A 24,516-nucleotide genomic window follows, 5' to 3' on the forward strand; every position below is an offset into this window, starting at 1 on the left:
GCCCTGCGACCTGGAGAAAAGAACCCGAGGTGCACCTACGTCCCCGAGCCCTCCAACTTACCTGCCCAGCTGTTGGTTCCTCCCGGAAGCCTTCCTGGACCCAGCCTACAGCTGAAAACCAAAACCGAAAATCTCCATAAAAATCAACAGGGCACCTGACCTCAAAACAGCACACTGCACCTGGCTGCCCTAGCGCCGCTGAGGGTGCCCCTTTGGTGGTAACTTGGTCCCCAACTTACCCTGAGCTTAACCCTAGGAGTTTTGCTCCCACAACCCCGTGGCCTGCTTGCCAGCCGCCACCAACCGGAGCCTCCCTATCCTCCATAGGATAACATTGGGCCTCAACACTCTGCACCCGGCCACCCTAGTGCCACTGGGGGTGCAACAACAGTGCATCACTGACCCTGGGAGACCCCTGAGTCTAACCCCGGAACCTTAAATCAAAAGACCGATTACTTACCTCGAGACCGATAACTCACTTTTCCTCATAGGATAACATTGACACTTTTTCTCCCAAAAAGTTTCCAAGTGTTGACTTTTGAAAACTAAGAATATTCCTTAAAAATCGCACAAATAACCTAACTGAATTTTCTCAACTGTTTGCAGGAAAGGTTGCAGTCTTGAACCCAGGTGTCCAGCACTGAGTAAGAAAAGTAACAAAAAATTAACTTACCTGTGAGTTGAATTTCCTTCCATAGGATAACATTGGGGGTTCTTTGTGAAAAAGTTTTTAAGTGTCAACTTTTGAAATACAAGAATATTCTTTAAAAACCGTACAAACTACAAAAACGTAATTACTTACCTGTTTTAAGTAGATATCCCAGTGCTGAATCTAGGAGTGCAGCACTGGATTACAAAAGTAACACAAAAGTAACGTAGCTGCTAAACCTGTAACCAAAACCTGTACAAGTTATACTGCAATTCTGAACTGTGTTCATACAAGTCAATTACTACTGCAAAGTATTTATATGCTTTCCTGTACCAGGCTTGCTTGATTCTAGAAATAAAACAACAGTATATTTTTGTGTACAAAACAATTGGCCTAGAGTTCAGTTCTTGAGTGTGTGAGACCATTTGTTGCTTGAGTGTGTACATTAAATGCTTTACACTGTCCTCTGACACTGCCTTACTGCTCGACCAAGCTACCACTTTAGAGAGTAAGGTTATATCTAACTTTAACCTCTGCCAAACCTCTGGAGACTCTTGGACTCTATACCTCACTTTGGTGCAGTATATATAGAGCCAGTTTCTTACACCTTCCATCCGCAGTGCTTCACCTTCTTTGGCGCCATTGAGACTCATAGCTACATTCATCCTGCTTGTACAGATGCTATTTAATAGGAAGCGTAAAATTTCATTTATGTCAAAGAATCAAATAGTCAGTAGGATTGGAACCGGCATAGGTAGACCCCAATTGAACGTCAATTTTTTGCCTTAACCCCTCAGCCAAGACTACATGGCCCGAGCTTTGTATCATGTTCTGCTTAGCTGGTTTCCATTTCTGCTGCCGGTCTAGCCTCCTACTAGAATTAGTAATTTCCAGAGACGCAAGCCCAGTTGGCCAAGCCACGTGTCAAAGGCTGGGCTCTCACAGGCTGGTGACACAATGAAACTGCCTTTGAAGCTCACACCTAGACCAGAAGGTATTTTAATAAGTATGAGAAAAGCTCTTCAAAAGGAGATTTTTGTAGTCGTCAGGATTCGAACCTTCGCGGGGATACCCTAATGGATTTCGAGTCCATCGCCTTAACCACTCAGCCACAACTACCCATGTCATTGAGTGCACACCGGACACTTTACTGCCATCTAAGAGCCTTTATTCTTTCAGTTCACTCAGCCCCTTGCCTCCCTCTCATACCTATTATTCCTTTCCATGGATCACTTTCTAAAGCGCTCTCAAGCTAAATGCGGGCATGCACATGAACTTACACTCCTTGCACATGTCTGTGTTTGGACAGGGGAAAGACAATTAGGCTGCAAAAGGCGGGAGCATTGACCTCAGGAAATGGCAGCCGTATTAGGCACCATTACCAAACTGCAGGCTTGGAGGCCAGGAACGGATGGGTTGGTCTTTACGGGTTAGCAAAGAGGTGTCTTGTCGAATCTGGGGACTGAGGTGAGGCGTTTCCTGAGTTGGATTCATGTTGAATGCGATTGGGCACTTTCAGTTTCACAACAGCATTTTGGCTGACATGTTAGGGTGGCGGAGCAGACTAACCCTGGCCTCAAATTCTTCTTCAGTGGCTTTAATGGTCTTTTCTTCATATTTGTTTTTCTGACTGCTTTGTATAGAAGCTGCTCCCTTGTCCTCCACTGCCGGATCCCCTGAAGAGGAATCCTGAAAATATCAGTTTATCTAGTTGGCAGTAGCCTAACCTGTGCAAGGAAACCCCAATGGATTTCTTGTCAATCGTGTTAAGCACTCGGCCACAACTACTTCGGCATGGGCGGGGTTGCCTCTTTCAACATAACCCTTTATCCCTGCACAGGCCGCCTCACTGGCTCTAGTCCTTCCTCACTACATCTCCCTCTTCCTAAACAATCCCTTGCACTCGGAAGTTGCCTCCAAAAAAACAAATATAGGCGCTCCTGCTGATCCACAAGTACTCCGATAGCTCTTTTTGAGTCCCCTGTAGCCCTTCTTCTTTCCAGGAAATCTTTTGCTGACCTTTCGTTGCCATAAACCTTCTGCTGCCGTATTGCTGTCATAAAAGGCACTGCTGATCCCAGCAATCAATCCAGCACTTCTGTTGTGCATATGAACGGCGGTCAGGCCTTTCCACTCTTTCCATCTTGATACTCCAGCCACATTAAATAATAGGTGAGTGGGGCCAGGTCCAAGAGAGGGTTGTCCACAGGCAAATGAAGTGCCAGGGCATGCCTAGGAGTGTGCTTCTGCAGGTCATCCCACCTCATAGTTTGGCGCTGGTGTCATTCTGGGAAGCAAGGCCATGTCAGGCCAGCCTCAAAGCAAAGGCGGTGGCCTTTACCAGGAGCCCTTTTAAACCAGTTACCCTAGGTTGTTCAGGAATATAGAATAATCGCCATTAGCCGATATAGTGAGGTCTTAGCCGATCGTGGCCAAGAGAGTCAAAAGTCACAGGGCAAGGCCTCATTACCCTTCCCTAAAGTGTATCGATCTTCTTGCCCTAGATTACAATGTGGCTCGGAAACTGGCCAAAAGCCAACCCTTGTCCACTGCACCTACGTCTACACTGAGGAGCATCAGCAGAGCCCTTCCTCCATGCCCTCTTCCGGTGCTTTCACCCAGCCTCCAAAAATGGCCGCTGCAGATAGCTTGGTTCCTTGTCCTTCTCTACAACAACTTACACAGGCACCCTCCCTAGACAGACGGCATGAATAGTGCAGACAAGGCTTCTCTGCAGCTCCTGCAAATAGACAGATATAGGGGCTGATAAGTTGTAGCTCTGGGATGCTTAAGCATTGATAGTTTCCATGTCGACGTTGCACAGTACATTGTTTCTGATTCTAGTCTTTTTTGCCTCCGCTGTCGGTATGATTGAATAACACTTGTTCAATCCTTGAAAAGGTGGCATCCATTGAGAAAACTAAAATTTCACTGGAAAAGAGCACCACCGTAGTTGGCAGGATTCGAACCTGCGTGGGGACACCCCAATGGATTTCGAGTTCATCGCCTTAACCACTCGGCCACAACTACTCATAAGAGTTGATTACCACTGAAGCTCAGATTATTGCTCTAATATCAGCATTTGTTTTTATCCTCAGTTCAGTCTGCTCAGATTCCTTCTCGTCCTGACCTATCCGTTTTGACTGCAAATACACACTCTGCCCGGACCTGCACACTTACATGCCTCAAAGGCACCATTAGAAAGGTCAGGTTCCTGTCCACGGGGAAACAAAAAGGAGGTTGTCAAAGTGTGCAGTTGTGACATTAAGTGAAGCAGTGACAATGTTAGACACCATACTAAAGCTAGTTCCTTCATGCATCTGATACTCCAACGTGCCTGGATGGAACCTACTGCCAAGATGATAACTGAAGTGCTTTCCCAATCACTTGGGATATGCCTCGACACGTCCCTTCTAGGGAACTAGGGTTCACAAAGGGCAACACTGCCAGGCAGTTTGCCCCATACTCTCTCCACTGAGTCTTTTGATTCCCTTCTGTGAGAAAGTGGGTTTTTGCAGCAGTAAACCCCTTCCCCCTTTTTTTTTGTTGCCAGACTACTGATGCTCTTTGACTTGATGTGCTCTGGGTCCCTGCCAATCAGGACCCCAGGGCCTGTGTTCTTTCCCCAAAACAAAACCCGATTGGCATCTCTGGCCACATGTCAGCCCCTGGTAAATGGTACCATAGGTACTCAGGGCACTGTGACCAGAGAAGGCCCCTAAGGACTGCAGCACTTATTGTGCCACCCTTAGAGGCCCTGTACCCTGACCTACACACACACTGCCTTTGCAGGCTGGGTGTCTAGGTGCAGAACCAAACAAAGAGTCGACATGGCACACATCCCTGTGTGCCATGCCTACAAACCACTGCCCTGGCATACATCAGTCACCCCTCTAGCTGGGTGCCCTATGCCAGTGGTGAGGGTACAGGTGCATGAGCCATGTACCCCTTCAGTACTCAGGTCCAATCCTGGGCCCTGTAAGTGCAGTGCTGCCATTAAGAGTATATGGTGCTGGGAGGTTGTCATTACGAACTCCACAGCACCATAATGGCTACACTGAAGACTGGAAAGTTTGGTATCAAACTTCTCAGCACATTAAACCCACACTGATGCCAGTGTGGGATTTAATGTAAAATGCACCACAGAGGGCATCTTAGAGATGCCCCCTGAAAAACGACCAACTACCAGTGACCTGACTGAGTGGTTGCGCAGGCTGCCACCACCAGACATGTTTCTGGACCCCTGGGTCGGGAGCCTGCTGGTCTCTGGGGCCTGAAACAATGTACATCATGGGACGAGGTGCCAAGCCTCCTCCCCCAGCATGGGCAGGGTTCACGAAGGAGAAGCTTCAAAGGCATTCTGCCTTTGTGAGCCTCTCCAGACCATTTGCTGCTTTCAGCAACTGGTCCCCACTGCTTCTACCCCCCACTTTGGGCGGGAGAACCGGCGGGAAAAACAAGTTAGGCATAGAGGTGTGCCCACCTCTGCCAACTCCACCCCTAAGGTGGGGGAGGCGAGGTGAAGCACAACCTCGAGTCCCAGCTATCTTGAGGATGGGCGGACCCAGCCAACCAGCGACAGGCTCCTGCCCCCCCTTCCACTGGAGAGTGGCAGAATAGGGGGTATACCCACCCCAGGGAAGGGACCCATTGGTCCCTGCCCTTTACCTACCTGTAACGTCCCCAAATTTAGTATTTAGGGGCACCCTGAACCTTCCTTCCTCAGATCCAGATTCCCGCAACCTAATAAGAAAAAGGACGAAAGAAGACGCCCAGCAGAGGAGCCTGCAGAGAACAACTGACTTTGCCCCATCCCTACCGGCCCGTCATCAGTTTCCAGAGATCCTGCGCCAAAAATCGTCTTGCCCTGCAGCTAGCGACCTCCAGAACCCCTGGGAGGACTGACTGCCTTCAACAAAGACCGGATCTCCTGTGAACAGCAGCCCTGTTCAAAAGAAACTCTGAAAATAGACTCTGAGCCTGCTGAGAACAAAGAAACCCCACGACTGGAACTACCACTACACCCGTCGCCAACGGCCCGAATTCGAGTGGCGCACTGGTCCCAGCGAGGACCCCAGCACTCCAGAGTCCGAGTCCACCGTGGGTTGACCCCTTCAGGACCGCCCGACATCGCCTGCAGCCTCTGCACAGAGACCCCCCCCAACCGCGAGTGGCCCGGTAAGGTGAAATCCGACCTCAAAAGACACCCCTGCATCCAGCCACCCTGCGACCTGGAGAAAAGAACCAGAGGTGCACCTACGTCCCCGAGCCCTCCAACTTACCTGCCCAGCTGTTGGTTCCTTCCGGAAGCCTTCCTGGACCGAGCCTGCAGCTGAAAACCAAAACCGAAAATCTCCATAAAAATCAACAGGGCACCTGACCTCAAAACAGCACCCTGCACACGGCTGCCCTAGTGCCGCTGAGGGTGCCCCTTCGGTGCTAACTTGGTCCCCAACTTGCCCTGAGCTTAACCCTAGGAGTTTTGCTCCCACAACCCCGTGGCCTGCTTGCCAGCCGCCACCAACCGGAGCCTCCCTATCCTCCATAGGATAACATTGGGCCTCAACACTCTGCACCCGGCCGCCCTAGTGCCACTAGGGGTGCAACAACAGTGCATCACTGACCCTGGGTGACCCCTGAGTCTAACCCCGGAACCTTAACTCAAAAGACCGATTACTTACCTCGAGACCGATAACTCACTTTTCCTCATAGGATAACATTGACACTTTTTCTCCCAAAAAGTTTCCAAGTGTCGACTTTTGAAAACTAAGAATATTCCTTAAAAATCGCACAAATAACCTAACCGAATTTTCTCAACTGTTTGCAGGAAAGGTCCCAGTGTTGAACCCAGCTGTCCAGCACTGAGTAAGAAAAGTAACTAAAAAGTAACTTACATGTGAATTGAATTTCCTTCCATAGGATAACATTGGGGGTTCTTTGTGAAAAAGTTTTTAAGTGTCAACTTTTGAAATACAAGAATATTCTTTAAAAACCGTACAAACTACAAAAGCTTAATTACTTACCTGTTTTAAGTAGATGTCCCAGTGCTGAATCTAGGAGTCCAGCACTGGATTACAAAAGTAACGCAAAAGTAACGTAGCTGCTGAGTGAATTTCCTCCCGTAGGATAACATTGGTGATTCTATGTGAAAAAGTTTTTAAGTGTCAACTTTTGAAATGCAATAATATTCTTTAAAAATCGTACCTTTAACCAAAACGCATTTACTCACCTGTTTTCAGGAAATGTCCCAGGGCTGAATCTAGGATCCAGTCCTGTGGTTAGAAAAGTAATCTGAAAAGTAATTACCTGCATTTTACTTAAAAAGCCCATTCAAATGAATGTACTATACCTACAATGTGTTGCAAACTGCTTCCTTAAACCTGTAACCAAAACCAGTACAAGTTATACTGCAATTCTGAACTGTGTTCATACGAGTCAATTACTACTGCAAAGTATTTATCTGCTTTCCTGTACCAGGCTTGCTTGGTTCTAGAAATAAAACAGCAGAATATTTTTGTATACAAAACAATTGGCCTAGAGTACAGTTCTTGAGTGTGTGAGACCATTTGTTGCTTGAATGTGTACATCAAATGCTTTACACTGTCCTCTGACACTGCCTTACTGCTCGACCAAGCTACCACTTTAGAGAGTAAGGTTATATCTAACTTTAACCTCTGCCAAACCTCTGGAGACTCTTGGACTCTATACCTCACTTTGGTGCAGTATATATAGAGCCAGTTTCTTACACCTTCCATCCGCAGTGCTTCACCTTCTTTGGCGCCATTGAGACTCATAGCTATATTCATCCTGCTTGTACAGATGTTATTTAATAGGAAGCGTAAAATTTCATTTATGTCAAAGAATCAAATAGTCAGTAGGATTCGAACCGGCATAGGCAGACCCCAATTAAACGTCAATTTTTCCCCTTAACCCCTCAGCCACGTCTACATGGCCCAAGCTTTGTATCATGTTCCACTTAGCTCGTTTCCATATCTGCTGCCGGTCTATCCTCCTACTAGAAGTAGTAATTTCCAGAGAGGGAAGCCCAGTTGGCCAAGCCACGTGTCAACGGCTGGGCTGTCATAGGCCGGTGACACAATGAACCTATCTTTGAAGCTCACACCTAGACCAGAAGGTATTTAAATAACTATGAGAAAAAGCTCTTCAAAAGAGGATTTTCGCAGTCGGCAGGATTCGAACCTGCGCAGGGATACCCTAACGGATTTCGAGTTCATCGCCTTAACCACTCGGCCACGACTACCCATGACATTGAGTGCAAACCGGACACTTTACTGCCATCTAAGAGCCTTTATTCTTTCAATTCACCCAACCCCTTGTCTCCCTCTCATACCTATTATTCCTTTCCATGGATCACTTTCTAAAGCGCTCTCAAGCTAAATGCGGGCATGCACATGAACTTACACTTCTTGCACATGTCTGTGTTTGGACAGGGGAAAGACAATTAGGCTGCAAAAGGCGGGAGCATTGACCTCAGGAAATGGCAGCCGTATTAGGCACCATTACCAAACTGCAGGCTTGGAGGCCAGGAACGGATGTGTTGGTCTTTACGGTGAGAGAAGAGGTGTCTTGTCGAATCTGGGGACTGAGGTGAGGCGTTTCCTGAGTTGGATTCATGTTGAATGCGATTGGGCACTTTCAGTTTCACAACAGCATTTTGACTGACATGTTAGGGTGGCGGAGCAGTCTAACCCTGGCCTCAAATTCTTCTTCAGTGGCTTTAATGGTCTTTTCAGATTTGTTTTTCTAACTGCTTTGCATAGAAGCTGCTCCCTTGTTCTCCACTGCCGGATCCCCTGAAGAGGAATCCTAAAAATATCAGGTTATCTAGTTGGCAGTAGCCTAACCTGTTCAAAACAAACGGAGGAGAACTCTACCCTATTTATCAAAAAGGTACACAGTATCCAAAAATATCTTAAGATGCCAGCTAGAGACACACAAGGAGAAAAGAACATAAAACCAGTAATGATATACAAACATTTATTTCATTACTTTAAATGAGTGTTGTGGATAAATATAATACATTAATGGCTATTTAATAAGACAAATTCAGGGAGACAAAACAAATATAAATACAAAAATGGCAAATATCAAAAAGCACACACAGGTTCCCACTGAAAGGAAGCAAATTCTACTCATATACACCTTCATTCATACCCAATCACACACATTCATCAAGGTATATATAACACGGTGCTATTAATGCAAAAACTGAATAAGTGGTAAACACCAAGGACCCAGCCCTCAGGGAGGTCTTCACAAAGATACTCAAGGACACAAATAAGTATGGAAATTATAGATGGAATATAAATTTCAGGGGAAGACGGTGTCTCTGAATATTAAGTCCAAGCTCAACAATCAAGGGGGCGGGGCTCTTGGGAAAAACGCCGACGCGCGTTTCGGTGAAACAGCTCCGAGGAGCGGAGAACCACCTTCTTCAGGGCGAAAAAACCACACAAATCAAGAACGGGACCTGATTTGATAAAAGTAACCAAAAAATCCAGGAAGTGACTTTTACAAGATTTGGGATGATTTCACCAATTTTGCAGGCGAGAAGAAATACAGATCCAGGGAAGCCCAGGGATAATGGCGTCAGATAGTCTACATTCCAGGAATTGAAGAAAATCGATGCAGACAAGAAGTGCTGCAGCGAAGAAAACTGGTGTTTTTCAGATCGCCGCTATATTCAAAACACACTAGTGAGTGTCTTTATATTCCGTGCGGGCGAAGACAGAAATACTGCATGGAATAGACCAGATTCCACGATGGATGCGTGAAGCTGGTAACAAGCAGCCGAAAATCGATAATAAACTCAGTCATTCGGCGGGCGTTGCACACGGATAGAGCAACGTCTCTGAAGCGGCGTCCGGAACAATGCAGTCACTAACGAGCGGCCTAACCTGTGCATGGAAACCCCAATGGATTTCTTGTCAATCATGTTAAGCACTCGGCCACAACTACTTCGGCATGGGCGGGGTTGCCTCTTTCAACATAACCCTTTATCCCTGCACAGGCCGCCTCACTGGCTCTAGTCCTTCCTCTCTGCATCTCCCTCTTCCTAAACAATCCCTTGCACTCGGAAGTCGCCTCCAAAAAAACAAATATAGGCGCTCCTGCTGATCCACAAGTACTCCGATAGCTCTTTTTGAGTCCCCTGTAGCCCTTCTTCTTTCCAGGAAATCTTTTGCTGACCTTTCGTTGCCATAAACCTTCTGCTGCCGTATTGCTGTCATAAAAGGCACTGCTGATCCCAGCAATCAATCCAGCACTTCTGTTGTGCATATGAACGGCGGTCAGGCCTTTCCACTCTTTCCATCTTGATACTCCAGCCACATTAAATAATAGGTGAGGGGAGCCAGGTCCAAGAGAGGGTTGTCCACAGGCAAATGAAGTGCCAGGGCATGCCTAGGAGTGTGCTTCTGCAGGTCATCCCACCTCATAGTTTGGCGCTGGTGTCATTCTGGGAAGCAAGGCCATGTCGGGCCAGCCTCAAAGCAAAGGCGGTGGCCTTTACCAGGAGCCCTTTTAAACCAGTTACCCTAGGTTGTTCAGGAATATAGAATAATCGCCATTAGCCGATATAGTGAGGTCTTAGCCGATCGTGGCCAAGAGAGTCAAAAGTCACAGGGCAAGGGCCTAATTACCCTTCCCTAAAGTGTATCTATCTTCTTGCCCTAGATTACAACGTGGCTCGGAAACTGGCCAAAAGCCAACCCTTTTCCACTGCACCTACGTCTACACTGAGGAGCAACAGCAGAGCCCTTCCTCCATGCCCTCTTCCTGTGCTTTCCCCCAGCCTCCAAAAATGGCCGCTGCAGAGTAGCTGGGTTCCTTGTACTTCTCAACAACAACTTACACAGGCACCCTCCCTAGACAGAAGGCATGAATAGTGCAGACAAGGCTTCTCTGCAGCTCCTGCAAATAGACAGATATAGGGGCTGATAAGTTGTAGCTCTGGGATGCTTAAGCATTGATAGTTTCCATGTCGGCGTTTCACAGTACATTGTTTCCTATTCTAGTCTTTTTTTACCTCCGCTGTCGGTATGATTGAATAACACTTGTTCAATCCTTGAAAAGGTGGCATCCATTGAGAAAACTAAAACATCAGTGGAAAAGAGCACCACCGTAGCTGGCAGGATTCGAACCTGCGTGGGGACACCCCAATGGATTTCGAGTCCATCGCCTTAACCACTCGGCCACAACTACTCATAAGTTGATTACCACTGAAGCTCAGATTCTTGCTCTAATATCAGCATTAGTTTTTATCCTCAGTTCACTCTGCTCAGATTCCTTCCCGTCCTGACCTATCCGTTTTGACTACAAAATACACCCTCTGACCGGACCTGCACACTTACCATTAGGCACCATTAGGAAGGTCAGGTTCCTGTCCGCGGGGAAACAAAAAGGAGGTTGTCGAAGTATGCAGGTTGTGACGTTAAGTGAAGTAGGGACAATGTTAGACACCATACTAAAGCTAGTTCCTTCATGCATCTGATACTTCAACGTGCCTGGATGGAACCTACTGCCAAGATGATAACTGAAGTGCTTTCCCAATCACTTGGGATATGCCTCGACACGTCCCTTCTAGGGAACTAGGGTTCACAAAGGGCAACGCTGCCAGGCAGTTTGCCCCATACGCTCTCCACTGCGTCTTTTGATTCCCTTCCATCCGCAGTGCTTTACTTTCTTTGGCTCCATTGAGACTCATAGCTATATTCATCCTGCTTGTACAGATGCTATTGAATTGGAAGCGTAACATTTCATTTACGTCAAAGAATCAAATAGTCAGTAGGATTCGAAACGGCATAGGTAGACCCCAATTGATTGTCAATTTTTCGCCTTAACCCCTCAGCCACGACTACATGGCCAGAGCTTTATCTCATGTTCTACTTAGCTCATTTCCATTTCTGCTGCCGGTCTAGCCTCCTACTAGAAGTATCAATTTCCAGAGAGGCAAGCCCAGTTGGCCAAGCCACGTGTCAAAGGCTGGGCTCTCACAGGCCGGTGACACAATGAACCTGCCTTTGGAGCTCACACCTAGACCAGAAGGTATTTTAATAACTTTGAGAAAAAGCTCTTCAAAAGAGGATTTTCACAGTCAGCAGGATTCAAACCGGTGCAGGGATACCCTAATGGATTTTTAGTCCATCGCCTTAACCACTCAGCCACGAGTAGCCATGTTATTGAGTACAAACCGGACACTTTACTGCCATCTAAGAGCCTTTAATCTTTCATTTCACTCAGCCCCTTGCCTCCCTCTCATACCTATTATTCCTTTCCATGGATCACTTTCTAAAGCGCTCTCCAGCTAAATGCGGGCATGCACATGAACTTACACTCCTTGCACATGTCTGTGTTTGGACAGGGGAAAGACAATTAGGCTGCAAAAGGCGGGAGCATTAACCTCAGGAAATGGCAGCCGTGTTAGGCACCATTACCAAACTGCAGGCTTGGAGGCCAGGAACGGATGGGTTGGTCTTTACGGGTTAGAAAAGAGGTGTCTTGTCGAATCTGGGGACTGAGGTGAGGCGTTTCCTGAGTTGGATTCATGTTGAATGCGATTGGGTACTTTCAGTTTCACAACAGCCTTTTGGCTGACATGTTAGGGTGGCGGAGCAGTCTAACCCTGGCCTCAAATTCTTCTTCAGTGGCTTTAATGGTCTTTTCTTCATATTCGTTTTTCTGACTGCTTTGCATAGAAGCTGCTCCCTTGTTCTCCACTGCCGGATCCCCTGAAGAGGAATCCTAAAAATATCAGGTTATCTAGTTGGCAGTAGCCTAACCTGTGCAAGGAAACCCCAATGGATTTCTTGTCAATCGTGTTAAGCACTCTGCCACAACTACTTCGGCTTGGGCGGGGTTGCCTCTTTCAACATAACCCTTTATCCCTGCACAGGCCGCCTCACTGGCTCTAGTCATTCCTCACTGCATCTTTCTCTTCCTCAACAATCCTTTGCACTCGGAAGTCGCCTCTACAAAAACAAACATAGACACACCTGCTTATCCACAAGTATTCCGATAGCTCTTGTTCAATCAATCAGTTCATTTGTAGAGCGCACTACTCACCCGTGAGGGTCTCAAGGCGCTGGAGGTGGTGGGGGTGCTGCTACTGCTCGAACAGCCAGTTCTTGAGGAGTCTCCTGAAGGCCAGTAGGTCCTGGGTCTGTCGCAGGTGGATGGGGAGGGTGTTCCAGGTTTTTGCGGTGAGGTGGGAGAATGATCTGTCGCCGGAGGTTGCTCGTAGGATGCGGGGGTCGGTGGCGAGGGCGAGATCATGTCTGGGACTGCTTTTAAATAAAGTAGTTTTTTTAAAAAAATGCAGCCCGTTTTCCTTAAAAGAAAACAGGATGCATTTTTTGAGGGTGGGTAGTGGTCCCTGGGACCATTGCCTGTCCCTAAAAAATTATTTCCCCTTCATTTGCAAAGGAGAAGGGGTCCCCTGGGGAACCCTTCCAATTTGCTACTGCATTACCACCTTCTAGAAGAGGGCGATAAATTGCGAGTGTATTGCGACCGCAATTGCGGTCGCAAAACATTCGTACAAAACTTGGGAGTCGAAATTAGGAAGGGAACATCCCTTCCTAATAGCGAGTCACAAAACACTATTTTGCGAATCGCAAATCATTTGCGAGTCGCAAAATAGTGTTAGTACATGGCCCAGAGGAAAACTGCATGCGCAAACAGGTCGCAAACCCGTTTGCGCATGCAATTTTTACATCTGGCCCTAAATCCTTTTTTTCTTCACACCTTGCGAAATATAGTATATCGAAACTTTAAATTTTAGCCATCATTTCAGCAGTGCAGTATATGCTGCAGAAGTAAGCATAGTGTTAATCAATTGGAAATATCAGGTCCGCTATTTCCTCACTTTTACCTACGTATCATACTCCCATTATTCTCCAAGTTTTAACAGGGGATCTTATGAAACCCCATCAGCAACTTGTACAGTTTTGAAATCAAATTGGAGGTTCTATTACCTTTGTATAACAGAAACTCAAGGGTTGGTGGTCTGGGGGTCTCGCCACTCCCTTCAGATATTCCTATGGTATATGTTGGACCTGCAAATACCAGTACAAATCATGTTTCTGGACCCCAGCCATCCGTACACCCTCCACCTCCCAAGCACCGAATCCCCCAGTTTAGCTCCACCCTTCAATATTCTACCTTGCCATAAAGGGGATCTCTTCAGTGAATCCAAACTCAGCACCTCCGTCAATGTCCGCATGTTAATGGGACCCAGCAGAGTAGCCAGAGAGATCTTCCTGCAGTAAATATTCCTCAGAGACATTAGAGTGTGTCTGGCCCAGTCCATCCGCATTAATCTAACTCCAAACTGGACGGAGGGTATTGTCATGATGAAAACACAAGTGAAGTGCTTTTTAATATTTAGATTGACTCGGCAGCCATATGGTGTGTATTTTGTTTTACACCTTGTATTGCACACTCCTCCCAGAGGAGGAGTGTGGTCTATGAAGGACAATCATCCTGCCGTCTATAAACTGGTCAGTGTGGAGATTTCATTGCCTTCCTGGGTAGCATGTTGCCTCATAAAAATGTCTACAATTCAGTTCCTCTTCGAGGAATCTTTGAGGGAGCTTGCGTGTGTTGCTTTACATAAGGCACTAGCTTAAAAACTGCCATTCTCCTAGTTCTGTGTTTAGAGTTGTTCCGGGTGTCCTCTCTTCATTTTACTAGAACAAGTTCCAGGTTTTGGGAGGCTGAACTGACCTCCTTCTTGCTTATTTGGGTGTGTGAACTAGTTCTTCTCCAGTATCAGAGGAGGATTGCAAAAGAGGGGGCAAATAAGGCTTATATCTAATAAAGGGCAGTTATTTTAAGTCAAGAATGTGTTCAAAACTTTACAATACCAGTCATTTGCGAGCTAATCACGCTAAGGGTTCCCAGCATGTCACCGTCTTCTGCTTCTATTTGTAATAGCCTCCAGTACCACACCTCTCACATCCATCCATCAGTGACTCTAGGCCAGAGGCGAGAGGGGCATGTCTGTTGTCAAGGTCCCCACTCCAGTCTTTTTTCACCCTTGAGATATGGCCATTCATACTTGAAAAGACATCTTAGTGTTCGTATACAATTTAGACCCATCGAGGGAACCCTGGCCTAACTTAGATTTCCCTAGCTTTTGCTAGAGCCATTCGAACACCTCAAAGGATTTTTCACGGTCCAGACAGAGAAGTCCCACCACACTTCTGCACTGCCGTTCTCACCAGAGAAGCCATAACATTATGCAGCTTCCTTAATTTATCATTCATGGCCTATTCACTTATTTGACACACTCAGATGTATCAATTTAAAAACGCACTTCATGTTCACTACGAATACTAGCCGCCAATATGCTTATTCCAGATTTGTGAATTTCCTTTTTTTAAGAATTACATTTATTTATCATTTTCACAGTTGGTGTTTCTGTTTTTCGTCTCCAAGTTGCATTGCATATTCTCTATTAGCAGTGACAAACGAGAGAATCATTCTTGAGCCACTGCAGGATAGCTCACTGTCCTTCATGCAGCAGATTACCAGATGCGTTGAATGCCGCACCAGATGCCGGCCTCCTATCGTCTCATAGAGTGGGCTCCCCCAAAATGATTACTTCGCTGTGTGTACCTCTGGTGTGACATCAGGAAGGCTTCAGACTGATGCTTTCCCTACAATGGGTGTACTTTCTCTCCCAGGTGTCTGCTCTCTGTATACTTTCTGTTTACAAACTAAAACTAGAGGCTCAAAATGAGGTAAGACTAGCTCACAATTATTACACTGAGAAGGTTTCACTCTGAATTAGAGTCTCACAGTTGTTCATAAATTGAATAATGAGAGTGAACTCCAGTCCACAGTGATCATTTCTACTATAAGTTGCAGGACATCAGTCCCTTTTATGCTTCCCATTCCGAGTGAATAGTTTTTCCGACCTTTAGTCTCTGGCTGCCGCCTTGAATTACAATGCAATAACACCACATTAGTTCTGTTAATCACCTGATGTTAAACACATACTGGTGGTATGTTTTATTTTAAACATCACAGGGGGTGCCTGTGTCTTTCCCAAGCCGTTCTTGAGGAGACATATGTTGCGTCCAATCCCATTGTTTGAGGGTGCACAGCTCAGATAAGACAGCAGAAGCCTCATTCATCTCCTTTCCCCATGATGTGTTCTCTCATGTCGAGACAGATTGACTTTTTGACTGAAGCTTTTCTCACATTCAGTACACTTATAGGGCCTCTCTCCGGTGTGTGTTCTCTCGTGCAGAACAAGATGGTCATTTCGAATGAAGCTTTGCTCACAATACGTGCACTGATAAGGTCTTTCTCCAGAATGTGTTCTGAGATGCATATTAAGGCTTGACTTCATACTGAAACTTTTCTCACACTGACTGCAGTGATACGGTCTCTCTCCTGTATGTGTTCTTTGATGTTGATGGAAAGCACTTCTTTTGGCAAAGGTCTTCTTACATTGAATGCACTGATAGAGCGTCTTTCCGGTATGTGTTTTCATGTGTCTTGTGAGCTCTATGTTCTGTCTGAAGCCTTTCTCGCATTCAGTGCATTCATACCATATCCAGTTTGGCTTTTTATTTTGTCGATCTGCAAATACCAATGTATTTCTCACTGTACTCTCAGTTTCATCACATTTACCAGGCATCCCACTTTTGGGAATTCTTTGATCTAAACCAACATATGTTGGGTCGCTGAAGTCACTTTTACACTGGCCATTTTGTTCTCTCTGAATCTCACAGTTGATTTCTGACCATGGATGGCTTCTAGAGGTTGCGGTCTTCTCCGAGTCCTGGGGGATATCCGCTTTCACTGATGATGCTTTCAATGGCATTGTTGATTTCATATAGTTTGAATAATGTTCTCCTGTATCTGCTCTGCTTAAGTGCACATTACCTGTTGAATTAAGCAAATCAGACGATCAGTTTTGCTACATAGAAAATATAATATAAGGATATTAGGGTTAACAGTATATTCCACGAGCATCCAAAGTAGGTCCATGTGGGCTGCATTCCTAAGTACTTCATTCAAATAGTTAGAGATTAGCGTGTCTGAGATATGCTAATAAAAAGGGGGGACTTTTTGACACTGATCTTTCAAATTATGCAACAGAGTAAATGCAAATAGGCAGCAAAACGTATTACCTAATGTATATTTGTAAAATGCACATTCACCCTGAAGGGCATGTTGGCGCTGAAATAAAAGATTTTTATTGTTACCTAACTCAATGGTACTCTTTTCTTTGACCACCCTAGGATAAAAGACTGAACAGACCTGCCAGAATTGAAACCTGTGACCACTTAAGCCATGCACAGATCCCTGGAGTAGATGCAATAGTCTAGTGAGCCACCAGTGCCACCTTGTATGTTGTCATGTAGTTCCTAGGACTTCCCAGGACCTGCACATTTTGGATGACCTAAGCTGAGGGCTTGGTGTCCAAACTGACTCCGGACACCCGTACAGGATACATCAGCCGTTAGACCAGCTAGCTCTACAGTGCCACTACCACCCCCCTGTATCCTACAGTGGTGTAGGTAGTTTCTGCCAACCACTGAACATGACAACCTTGATTTCACTGGGATCGTGGAAAACAGTACAGTTCTTTTCGCTCAGTCACTCGTGCTCACTTATTCTCAGAAAATATACTGGATGGCGATTAGGACATTTTTGTAAAACATATTTGCTGCGACAATCAGGAGACAGAAGCATATGAAAGAATTCGCAAGTACCAATATGGTAAACAGTAGATACATTTCTACCATAGTGCTAAGAAGATGAACATATACAGTAAGACAGTAGTACCTGCATACTCCTAAAATGTGCGCCCTATGTAATTTGCCTTAATGTACCTAGCCTAGATATGTAGGTGTAACATGTATATGTGCATATATGTATGTATATAGCCAAGAATCCCCTAGGGAAACTCCAACCCCCTCACCTGATGATAGAGTATGAAGGACTCTCTGCTCCAAGGATGACACCCCGCAAAGGAAGTCAGGCAGCTGCGTGTCGAAGATTCAGCATGCAGGACCCTGTGTCAGCGTGGAAGGAATTCTCCTCTAATTTGCTGTAGGGAATAGGGGTCTTATATACTAGAGTGGTCACTCTAGGGTTTCTTCTAGAATCAATATGTTTTTAAAACAATCATAAATGTTTTGCAAACAATCATAAATGTTTTCAAAACAATGCGATCATGCACAGCGGGCCTGTTGGCCAAAGATGAAAACAGTGGTGACCCTTATACAGAATAATTATGCAGTGCCTGAGGGCATGTTTATGTATGTCAGGTACAGGGATTATGATAATATACCAAGAGCCTGTTCACGGAGAGACAGAGCAAACTACTAGGTAAAAGGTCACCAGTCAGAACCGTTATTCTTGTGTGGATGGGACAATGTATGTAGAAGGGGGCATACGGGACAGGACTAGCCTAAAGGACATGACAATGTGAAAGGTAAATTGAGAAAAACATCAGGGGAGGATTAAAGATATCCTCAGGGAAAGAGAAACAATACTGTAAAAAACGTGAACATTCTTCTAACCTAGGTACCTGGATTTTATGTATAAAGTCCATATCCTGAGAGAGTTTCCACAACTCGGATGCAGTCTGTTGTCATTACTGATGGTGTAAGGGGCTTGGATAGATACTCTTGTTGAGCAAAGATGGTACCCCCTCCAAGGGAATTGTTGGAAACAGTGTCATGTGTGATTTTTGATTGTAAGTGTTTTAAAGATTTAAACAAACAAATATGTCTACTTTTTATTAATGGAATGAAAGATATACTCGTTAAATGGGAAAGGAAGTATTTTATAAAATAGAGTACTTCTTTTTTTAAGGTAGTAAAACGGAGGTAGGGCGTATTAGGGAAAGAATACATTTGTTTAATGTTTCCTTTTTCCAGGAATGGTTTCATATTTATATATATGCAAACGGTTAACTGAAATATTTGTATGGTTTAAGACACTATTAAATTTATGAACTTATTGACAAACTCACCATAACATATACAGCTCATATCCACCAAGGCTAACAATGTCAGCGCTTATCAAAAAGACCTTTCAAATACTCAACCACTTTGATGTGGCCACACATGCTTGTAACATCCGAAAGACAGGGTGCTTCACGAGCACACTTGGGGAAGTTTACCAATGCAAACCACCTATGGAAGCATTGTAGGAGTGGGACATATTGGTCCACAGGGTGGGTGACATGCTGCACGTCACAGAGAAGGCATCGTACATCAATATTCAGAGCCATCATTCCCTTCTAATGGCAGGATCCATTGTAAACTAGATTTATAACTTGGCCGTCGTGAGCTGAATACATGAACGCACTGGGTTTACCTGTAGATGATGAACTGACTCAGAACAGACCATTAGATGAACCCTCAGTTCGTATAAGGCTCCCTGGCCTGGCTGGATTATATTAAGCAGTTCCCAAATGAAATCAAAACACAACAGTGTCTACTAGATGCGAGACTCCTAAAGACACGCTGTAGCATATGATCTTGGACTGTCCTGACAGCCAGCCTTTTTTGGAGACTAGTCCAATAGGCACTGGCCTATGTGGTGGAACTCTATTGATTTGATACCTACGGTGGCCCTGCTGGGGATTAGCATATCATAACGTGGTCAGTTCGGCTAATAGCTATATGAGATAGAGCAAACAAATGGAGGGGACCGACCCACTTCACCATAAGTGGAAGTCAGTTATGGACCAGTATAACCCGAAAGGGCAGTACACAAAGCTAGGGGCTCCCTACAGAACATGCCACCATCAAGGGCACCTGGATGACCATGATGGGATGCACATTAACCCTTGGATTGACCTCTGAAGATATGCCCCATGGAAGTGGAGGTATTAACCATGCCCGGCATTAGTGCTCATTACAAGTGGGCCTGACAAATGTGGGAATTCTGGATGTCATCTGTGACAAATGTGTTCCTAATCTTAGACGGATGACAACCATCTTTCATCTGATTTGTCTTTTGTTGAGCATGTCATCTGTAATGGGTTTGTGTATGCCATGCTCTCTTTCTGCCATAAACTAATACAAATCTTTGGAATAAAAAACAACCGAATTCTATCATGAACTGGAAAATATCAGTTGGATTAGAAAGAATTGTGTCTTGAAATTGGTTGATTACATGAGTCCCTGGTTATGAATTCGTAATGTATGTGACAGGAAGCTCAATACAAGAGCATTTTTAAATCACATTGGTTCCAGACCTATTGTTGGCTTTGGCTTCAACATCTACCCATATATCAAGTTTATCTGTGTGTGTGGAAAGCAGAAAAGGACAACTTGTTACCTTTGATAAAATGATGGAACCAGAAGATTGAGCACCCTTATGCAAATTAGACTTAAAAAGTTTTAAGTAGGAGTAACAAGGATTTAAAAATGAGTTAAAAAGTTTCAAGTATGAGTTAGAAAGTTTTAAGTAGGAGTGAAAAGTTTATACTTTTAAGTATGAGTTAATAAGTGTGAAGTGGCGAGTCTCGTAATCGGGGGTTCCCTGGGTTGGGGTGGCATAGAGAGCGAATCTTTACCTGTTTTGAAGCAACTCAGATGACTACCAAGCAGTCCACTGGGAGCTGAGGTGTTACCGCTTTGTCACAAACTTCAGCGACATAAAGAATTTAGTCCTACTATGCTGTGTTTATATGATGTTATATACATTTTGGGGCATATGCATCAACATTAGCATTTGCGATTCCTTATTAGCGAAAAATAAGGATTCGCTAATAAGGAATAGCAAAAGGCTATGCATGTAGGAATCGCTATTCAAATAGCGATTCCTTAACTTTCCTTAATTGCTACTAGCAAATAGCGAGTAGCAATTAAGGAATGCCGTCCCAATCATTCCTATGGGCCTTCAGGCCCATAGGAATGAATCGGAGATTGCATGAGCAAATAGCGAGTACCAGTAGGTTCTTGCTAATTGCTCATGCAATTTAAAGGGTGCAAGGGTGTCAAAATGACACCCTATAGCACCCCTGAAAATGATATGTGCACATATGTTGCACACACACATGCTCTAAGGGCATGTGTGTGCGCAACATGAAACTTTGAAAAATGCACAAAAGTGCATTTTTCAAAGTTTTTGCAAATTACCATGCAGTTCATCTTCATGGTAATTTGCTCCCCCTATTAGCGAAATCGCTAATTTTTTAACTTTGATGCATTGCATTTAAGGAATCTCACTTTGGGATTCCTTAAATGCAATCGCTATTTAAGGAATCGGTATTTAAGGAATCGGTATTTAAGGAATCGTTATTTAAGGAATCCCTATTTAAGGAATCGGTATTTAAGGAATCCCTATTTAAAGAATCGCTATTTAAGGATTCCTTAAATAGCGATTTCTGCTTTTGGGTTGATGCATTGGGATTGGGTATTTTTAACTTAATACCGGGAGCTATTAGCGAATCGGTATTTTACCGACTGGATTTTGGGTTGATGCATGAGGCTGACTGTTTGTACTGAATTATATATCACGTGTTCTATCGCTCCATATCTCTGCCTTATAACCTAAAGATCATCTAAGAGCAATGGAACAAAAAAATATAGGCATAATTTAAACCAGGGATTACATCCAAATATTTATATAATGTTTCATAATAAACTATATTCATGAATTCAACCCGGAAAGAACAGAGAAAAGAATAAAATGGATATGGATCATTGCAGCTAATACACTGTCACAAGCTACCCAGTATAAAACACAAGAAGTCTTTATTTCGCAAGAGGGATACCGACTGCAGTGCCAACCGCTGAGAATAAAATTGGTCCAAAGTAAAAAACAACATCGGAGAGACAGAAGCAGAACACACATACCTAATTCAGAAGCTACCACTTGGGCTCATTCCATTAAGGAAATCCTCTGGGGCAGATACAACCCTCCCTTTCATGATTACAGTTACGACTTGTAAAACCAGGTTTAACAGGTCCGAGCACAGCAAGAACTGGACAACCAGACATCTGTATTCTGAAAGGTTTGTTGCAAAACATTTATAGAAGATATGAAAATAATCCCTTAAGAATTACCGTTTGCAGATATCACAGTTCTGCAGCTTGCAAAATACCACCTGGATGACTGCTGTTCTTGTAAGGTCAAGGAAGAGCTCCCCATAGATGATGGCATGACGTTTCACTTCACTCCAAACAAGGAGGCGCCTAACAGCTAACCCTGTCTTGCATATGGATAGATTTATTCTGGGCAGCCCTATAAGTATACTTTTGTCCTCCATGAGGCAAAATTCATGAGGCCGGTGACACCTTATGCGTGTTCCCATGTGTGTGGAAAGAGGTCTTCTCATGACATGATTTTAATACGTGAACTCACCCACAGAACAGCGGCTACCTTTCAATCTGTTAACGTTGTTATGGTCCAAGGAATCTGCCTCTTCCTCCTCTTTTATACAAAGTGAAACTACGTCATGATCTGTAGTAGAAAAACATATGTATAATAGCACAACATACTTGAATATGCATTACACAAGAAGGAGAATTATATACAAATGTCAATCAAATGTCATATATAGAGCAAATGGACTTCCTTCTCTGTTAGAAGTAGTAGATCCCTTGCTCTCTCACTTCACAAAGGGGACCCACTCAAAAAGAACCTGTCACATTCAGAGAAGAGTTCATAACCTGAGCCGTGTCAGGAATGTATCAAGTGCGGGTCAGGATTAGCTCACAGGTTTGGAATATCTCCCCACACAATCCCAAAGGAAGACATTAAAATCCCCTGGTACTTACGTTCTGAGGGGCCACAGCTGCTTTTTCCAATGTCTCCATCAACATGATCATTTAAAATCAAAATTGGTTCTTCGACTTTCTTCACACAGACAACTGCATTTAAATATTGAAATTGTACAGAATAAGTTAAATTAACAACAGATAGGTGTATCGAGAGCATAGCAGTGACATTTTACTTATTTCATTATTAACATTTCAAACCAACAATGTTCTTCAGAAGAGTTGACTCAAGTTTCAAAGCAGTATAATCACACACATTTTTCATGCATGCGAGAACTATAAAATAATTTCTTGAGAAGCGTCATAACGTATAGAAATAACTCAATACATTTCAGGATAAAGACACATTCCCAGAGTGAGGGCTTGTGTAATTAGACCAAGTACCACGCTGACAATTTAAATACAAAGAGGAATGGTGCCACACATTAGCATGTCATGAGCCCTTCTAATAAGACTGTGTCCCTAGAAAGTACCAGTGCTGTCCCAAAACAAAAGTAAAAAACCATTATTGTATTTCCAATTTTGGAACTGTAAAGGGTATCGGAAGCTGCAGTAATTCACACTTTCCTTAACCAATGAAGCTACAGTGAACTTTCAAAGATGATGTTCTGAAGTTACCCAGGGTCAGTTATTGTGAAACTCTGGATAATTGTAAACCTATAAACTCCAGTAAAACCCAACTGAACGGGAAATAACCCTCCTGGGTGCAAACAGATAAACAACAAATTGTCTACACTCCTCCAAACCAGGATACTGGGTGTACACAACTGAGGTGCCGGCTTTTCCAAACCAAAATCAAATGCCATTCAATGAAAAGTGAGGGAAAGAAAATGTCATTTTCATTTCTTACTGAGGAGGTCAACACAGTGTGGCTATTTAAAGAAGGCAACAGCAGGGGAGCATGGTCTCTGTTTTATTTTGCTATTGATTAGCAAACAGGTCAAGTTATAGAGTCCTTGCTCACAAGTGAATATCCAAAGCAAATAGCCCATGCTTCAGTAATTCCATGAACGGTGGAGTTACAGGTACCTGCGGCTCGCGTGATGGTACCCATGACTCTAGTGCAACCCTACACAATGCATACAATTTAGGAGGGATTCTGTGAAGGACCTCTAAATGTCCCAGCTGGTGGATGCTTAATCATTATTTGAAGATAACAAAGGCATTGAATATCCTCTAAACCTGCCAGAGTCTCAAGACAAAGGGAGAGCGTGAGTGGCAAAGAGCATGTGGAAGCGCAACAGAGTGACAGATTGTAAGATCCAAACACAACAGGTACAGTATGAATATATCTTGTTACATTTCAGCTTTAAAAGAAATATCCACCGTTGTGAAAGCAGTGTGTTTCATTAACACTACGGTTGGGATGTATAAATATTGATTTCCAAAAGTCAGGCGAACACTAGAATGACATCACTGGAAACCACACACTCCAGGAAACGCTAGTGTTTCTGATGCACTTTGAATCGGAATAGCACGGGCATCACTTACCTTCATCACAAGCACTGAAATAACCACTTCTTTCTTCGCCATGAAAGTTCCCCAAATACAGCTGTTCCTCTTGGTTTACAGTGAATAATTCATCAAAGTGAGGATTATCTGTTTCAAAAAGACATAAAATGATACTTTAATATCACTTACATTATTTCACTTCTGTCTTTAGTGCCAAATTTAATTGTATGCCCTTACACCGCCTGATTTTGGTAGTCACTCTCTCAGAAAGATTTGTAGAGATATAAAGTTAGTAAAACACCCCAAAGATTTTCGACATCAGGGTGCATTGAAAAGAGCATGTGGCAAAAGATACCTAAGGACCTATTTACAAAGTTAAATATGCACATGTATATTTACTACTACACCTAGGGGTAAGTTTACACTTCTTTGCTATTCATCGTTCCTAAGTCAAAATGTACACCAAAGTGCAGATTTATATGTCTCTACATCCTCAAGTCAGGGGCGAAGACTTTTACAACTGGATTATTGAGTATAAGGTTACTTCTAATGACTTTAAACGTAGGCGGTGAACTAAGCCATCAAGATTTCACTTTATGAGAGTACTGGGAAAATATTACATTTTATTATACT

The 24,516-nt window shown here is 44.1% G+C and overlaps 1 protein-coding gene and 4 non-coding genes across 5 annotated transcripts in view; all 5 read right to left on the reverse strand.

The window, feature by feature from the left end:
- LOC146813475 (uncharacterized) overlaps nt 1-24,516 on the reverse strand; it is a 267,150-nt gene that overhangs the window by 203,356 nt on the left and 39,278 nt on the right. The window contains 4 exon segments of the mRNA XM_085615433.1: nt 15,656-16,567; nt 22,016-22,114; nt 22,432-22,524; nt 23,923-24,030. Coding sequence (XP_085471559.1) covers nt 15,656-16,567; nt 22,016-22,114; nt 22,432-22,524; nt 23,923-24,030 — 1,212 coding nt within the window.
- Nucleotides 1,687-1,768, reverse strand: TRNAS-CGA (transfer RNA serine (anticodon CGA)). Its single transcript has one exon. It is a non-coding gene; the product is annotated as a tRNA-Ser (tRNA).
- TRNAS-CGA (transfer RNA serine (anticodon CGA)) lies at nt 3,598-3,679 on the reverse strand. The gene has a single exon. It is a non-coding gene; the product is annotated as a tRNA-Ser (tRNA).
- On the reverse strand, nt 7,829-7,910 carry TRNAS-CGA (transfer RNA serine (anticodon CGA)). Its single transcript has one exon. It is a non-coding gene; the product is annotated as a tRNA-Ser (tRNA).
- On the reverse strand, nt 10,792-10,873 carry TRNAS-CGA (transfer RNA serine (anticodon CGA)). Its single transcript has one exon. It is a non-coding gene; the product is annotated as a tRNA-Ser (tRNA).

The sequence above is a fragment of the Triturus cristatus genome, chromosome 7, assembly GCF_964204655.1.
Source record: "Triturus cristatus chromosome 7, aTriCri1.1, whole genome shotgun sequence".
Taxonomy (NCBI): Eukaryota; Metazoa; Chordata; class Amphibia; order Caudata; family Salamandridae; genus Triturus; species Triturus cristatus.